At 54.1% G+C, this 5,032-nt stretch overlaps 1 protein-coding gene across 1 annotated transcript in view; it reads right to left on the bottom strand.

Moving 5' to 3' along the window:
• RUSC2 (RUN and SH3 domain containing 2) overlaps window positions 1-5,032 on the bottom strand; it is a 29,446-nt gene that overhangs the window by 3,022 nt on the left and 21,392 nt on the right. The window contains exons 4-11 of the mRNA XM_027769855.1: window positions 4,798-4,997; window positions 4,378-4,563; window positions 4,070-4,210; window positions 2,563-2,639; window positions 2,181-2,355; window positions 1,984-2,089; window positions 1,244-1,290; window positions 46-859 (exon numbers count right to left, since the gene is read on the bottom strand). Coding sequence (XP_027625656.1) covers window positions 46-859; window positions 1,244-1,290; window positions 1,984-2,089; window positions 2,181-2,355; window positions 2,563-2,639; window positions 4,070-4,210; window positions 4,378-4,563; window positions 4,798-4,997 — 1,746 coding nt within the window. The remainder of the gene's footprint in view (window positions 1-45; window positions 860-1,243; window positions 1,291-1,983; window positions 2,090-2,180; window positions 2,356-2,562; window positions 2,640-4,069; window positions 4,211-4,377; window positions 4,564-4,797; window positions 4,998-5,032) is intronic.

The raw sequence follows: 5,032 nt of genomic DNA, 5'->3' as shown, positions 1-5,032 counted from the left end.
CCCCCCCACACGCTCCCTCTGTCTATACTCCGGGTGGGTTCTCACCTGTTTGTGGGCCGGGTCTCCCGCAGAGGTTTTCGGGAACCAAAGAGGTGTCCCCACTTGATGCCCCCAGGTGAAGGCTCTGAGGCCCCTTCTTCATTCTCTGCTGGTGGGGCAGTGGGACCTTCCCTCTCGCGACTGCGCCTCAGCTCAGCCAGCACAGAGTCAGGGGGGCTTCCCATCCAGAAGGGCCAGCCCCTCTCCCGGCCGAAGGCTTCCTCAGGGGCAGGGCAGGCCTCAGCCCCCTCCACTACTCCCTCTCGGGGTGGTGGGGGCTGGGATGGCCCTCCACATCCTGCTCCTTTCTTTTTCTCACTGCTGCTGCCACTGCCACCACTACCACGAGGGAACCTAGAGCCCTCAGTGGAGCCATCGATGTAGACCTGGGAGCTTTGCATGAGCTGGTACCACCAGCCAGCCTGCCCAGCTCGGGCCCACCTGCCACGTGCTGAGTCCCCAGATGCTGCTGGCACCTCTTCTGTCTCCTCTTCCTCTTCTTCCTCTCCTTCTTCTGCGGCACCCACACCCTTCACCCGCTCCCCATGGGCCACCCTGTCCATGTCTCCAGGGCCCTCGTGGTCCCGGGCCCGGGCCAACTGCAGTGTTGAGTGGGCGGACAGCAGCAGGTCTTGGGACACCCGCAGCAGTTCCTTGTGCTGCCGCTGCTGCTGCAGCCGGTGCTGGAACAGCAGGTGGAGGCTGAAGGGCAGCAGGGCCAGGGGCTGGAGCAGCAGCAGCAGCTCCTCAAAGAGGCCAGGGCACACAGTGTGAGCTGCACTCAGGAAGCCCCAGGGCTGGTAGTGGGTCTGGATGATATCTAGAGGAAAAGAGAGGGACTGATCCACACAGAAGCCAGGCCCAGCCTGAGTGGGACTTTGAGGGACAACTGGCAGAGCTGCGCAGGCTGTGTACTATGCAACTCGGATGTCCTGCAGTGTAAAGGATGCCCTCACAACCCATGTGGTGGCTCTCCGCTTCGAGGATAGAGTCTGAGGTTCCTGGTCACCCTGACTTCAAGACTGCCTGAGTATCCTACTGACTTCAAGGCTCTAACTCAAGCAGAAGCTGGCAAAGAGCTCTGGTTGAAGCCCAAAGCTCTGAGGATGAAAGGTGGAGTGGTCTCCCTCTCCCCCTCCCTCTTTTGAGCCCCTGGGGTCTGGCCTGTATTGGGTGTGAGACAGAGCAGGGTTCTGGGCATTACCTTCATGGTTATAGAGGTGATTAAACCAGAACTCCAGGGACCGGATGCTGTAGGGAGATAGGTGAAGAGAGTTGAGTCTAGTGTGTAAAAGAGTTGAATGAAGTATAGAGAAGACAGAAAGAGGGGTCACACACAGGAGGACCTATAGGTGAACATCTCCCTTCTATGGCAGGGATGCTACCTGGTTCGTTTTACGTAGTATCATTCTGGAAAGTCAGTAGAGATGTGGGTAGGAGGGCGGAACACATGATTCACAGGCTAATCATTTCCTTCTGGAATGGAGTCAGCTTGCACAAGCCCCAAGTCAGAGTAGCTACTAAGTGAGAATACAGGGGAATACCTGGCCCCACAAAGGAGCAAGAATTAATACTGTAACATGGATCCCAAGGTGGTCTTAGGGACAAGCAGGATTTGGAAGCAAGTGCTGGAAATGAGAGGATCAGGGTTTACAAGAACCAGAGAAACTGAGAAACCCAGTTAATTTCCAAATAAGCCAGATTATGGATTTATAAATGCAGAGGACCTTGTTGGTGATCAGTGCCAGGGGCTGTGAGTGCAATGGGAAGGTAGTGACCTATGGAGAGCCTAGAGCTACAGAGGGAGAAAGTGAGCCTGACCGTGGCCAGACCCTGCAGATCCACCCTTTCTTTCTCAGTGGAGGGAGCTGACTCCTCAGAGGAGGCAGTCTGGGCACAGGCCGGCTGTTAGGCAATCTGGCTGCTCCACCACCACATACTCACTTGAGCAGGCCGAGGATGAAGGCGTTGAAGCGCATGGTGTGACTGGTGAGCTCTGGGAATTGGCTGACTTTGTTGTAGAGGCCATGCAAGACCTTGGTGGATGGACCTGGGAGGAAGCCAGGGTGGGAGGTCACATGATCAACTTCTGGACCCCTGAATCCAGTCCAGAGTCCCCATCTTTGCCACCCAACACTTACCTAGCTGTGTAGAAGCCTCAACCACACTCCATGGCATGTTCTTACGTTGCCCAATGATGACATCTAGTACAAAGGCCTTGAGCCCATCCTCCAGCACGGCCCGGACCGCAGGGCACAAGTACTTCAGAACCAGGTGGCCTACATTGGGGCTCACAGAACTGTTCCCCAGCTTTGCCTGCAGATGCCATAGGGAAATGCAGGAACTCATTTGAAGCCCGTCCTTGGTCCCTCCGAATTAGCCCCCCATGGGTCCCCTCTTGCCATCCCCATTCCTAAGTACCCAACGCTGGGCTCTGAATGCAAGTGAGGAAGGGAAGGTGGTTGCACAGAACAGCTGAGGGCCTGTAGGGTAGAGCTCAGCGCTCCACATTTTCTTGCCTACCTTTACCCCAGGATCCCGGCTTGTGCCAAAATGGGCCACAATGAGATCCACAGCAGTGTTAACAGCTTTTATCAGCCCTGTAAGGAAGCAGTTGATGGTGTCAGACTCCTAAACAAGTCCCTAGCCATCTCCACCAGGGCTGAACCCCCCAGTGGGAAGCAGGAAGGGATCTCACGCTTACTCTGTCTCTACATGTGCTCACAGTTCTCATCAAGACATCCAGGCCTGCCCTTTTTCTGTTTTGGTTCAGTTCTGAGACCCTTCCTGTCTTTGCCTCCCAGCCTGGGCCTGCCTCAATGATACCACTGTCAAGACCCTCAATTTCGGGAACCAGCAGTTAGAGTAATGGCTATGTCGCTGGACTCCCATGTAGTCGACCGCGGTTCACATCCCGGACCCGGTGGCTTAAAACTCATGCTGGGCGTGTGTGCGTGCGTGCCCAAGATCCCGAGAGGAGAATGGAGGAGAAGGGATTGCGGCGTGACCATCCCCCCTGGGGGGTGATTTCTCGCTTTCTGTCTCTCTGTCTGTCTCTGTCTGGCTGGCGAGCGCACGCGCCCTATAGCGAAAAAACCTCTCAAAAAAAAAAGACCCTCAATTTCCTCACTCTCTAGCCCTCTTATTGTAATTCCAGATCCAGATCCAACTACCAGTCTGAGAAACCAGGCCACTGGCTGCTGAAGATCCAGAACCTTCACACTAGTGCAAGACAAGGACAATTCTTCAATAAGTGCCTCATCAGAACCCTCTGCTACGTTTTCAAGTTGCCATGCCAAACCTTTACCCTCTTCTCAAGCCCTTGGCTTAACTTCACACAGAAAACAGAGGTGACGGGTCACGAATTCCTTAGGCCTCCCTCTCATTCCAAAATACATAACTCTGCTTATCTATACCGTCCCTCCTGCTCTAACTCCCTTCTTATCTTGGAGGTAGGCAGCTCTTTCTCTTCTTGCACAAGGTTCTTCCCTTCCCCTAAGCTTTGAATCTCTCACTCTGCTTCTGTAAAGAACTTGAGCTGTTTCTTTCTGCCTTTTCATAGGCTCCTTCTCTTATGGTCGGTTCTGTCCCCGCCACTTTGCTAGAACTGCTTTAGGTTCAATGGCTGCTTATAAGCTCAAGTGTTTTTTGTCAGTCCTAATCTTACCAGATGTCACCAACATGCTTACTCGATTTGCTAGGTCTCTGGTACCTTCAACTATCCCTACTACAGAACACTTCAGCATTACTGGTCACACGGCAGTCTCCCTCACTGCACAGGCTCCAAGAGGGAACGGGCTGAAACCAGATTCTTATGCACCTGATAAATGGCCCTTGATCATTTGCACATACTCACAATACACAGGACACAGACTTCTACCTCGTGCCCCAACACCTGCGCTCTCCAGCTCCTTCTCAGCACTTGGAGTTCTAGGACAGGGAAGGAGTCTGCAGGGCTAGATAGCAGTGCAACAGGCATGAACAGCAGTGAGAGCAGAATCCCTGGCCTGAGCTGGGGGGATAGCTGTACCTTTTTTCTGTATCAGGTCAATGGAAATGGCCTCTGAGTTGCCATCTGGGGACAGACAAAACTCAGCCGGAGGCTTCTCAGTCAAGGAAAAGGGGTCTTGGAAGTCTGGGCAGGTCAGTGGTAATGGCTTCACTACTTGACCTGGAAGAAAAAGGAAAAGAAAAACCAAGCAACTTTCTTTTCAAGAGTTCCAACTCAGTTCAGTGCCTCATACCCTCTGAGACACTTCTTTGGCATTGGCTCCTTTTCTAGCCCATCCCAGCCATGGAAGAGCCTGCCCTGGGTGACTGGGGACCTCACCCACACACCATTCAGCCGGCAGTTCAGATGGCCAGCAGCACTGAGGGAGCCAGGGAACTCAAAGATGGGGTTCCTTCGGGCCAGCCGAGCTTCCTGTGGCCTTCGGTCTAGGCTCCCTGACAAACCAGGTGGTCCTAGTGGGTTCTTCCTCCTGTATTCCCGCCACTTGAGGGCTTGAGGGGATAGGTGGTTCGCTGGAAGCAGAACAGATTAGCAGAAGAGACAGACAAGAGTTAGAAGTAAGCAGGGGACAACAGTTCCTAGCTACCCTGTGGTCCATGTAAAACACAAGAGTACATCTCTCCCACAGATGCTGGGGGAGGAGATGCAAACATCTTAACTTCTGACCAAAGGCCTAAGTATAAGAAATCATTCAAATAGGAAGCAGAAGTACTTGGGCAGGGTAGGGGTGGTGCTGACGCTCATACCGTTACTGGGCCTGGAGGCCATGCTGCCCTCACCACCTCCTCGGGCCAGGCTCTCTGTTCGGCTGAAGCCAGATCTCCAGGAGCCCAGAGGTGGCAAGCTTCCTGTCCCATGGAGTCGGTACTCAGCCAAGGTCAGTGTCTTCTGATCCTCCTGTGGCTGCTGGGAGGTAGTAGGCCGGACAACGGGAGGACAAGAGCGGGTCCCTGGGGGAAGGGTTTCAGTGGCGTGGGCGTG

This window comes from Tupaia chinensis, unplaced genomic scaffold (assembly GCF_000334495.1).
Source record: "Tupaia chinensis unplaced genomic scaffold, TupChi_1.0 Scaffold000093_1, whole genome shotgun sequence".
Lineage (NCBI taxonomy): Eukaryota > Metazoa > Chordata > Mammalia > Scandentia > Tupaiidae > Tupaia > Tupaia belangeri.
This window is presented reverse-complemented; position numbering and strand designations above follow the sequence as displayed.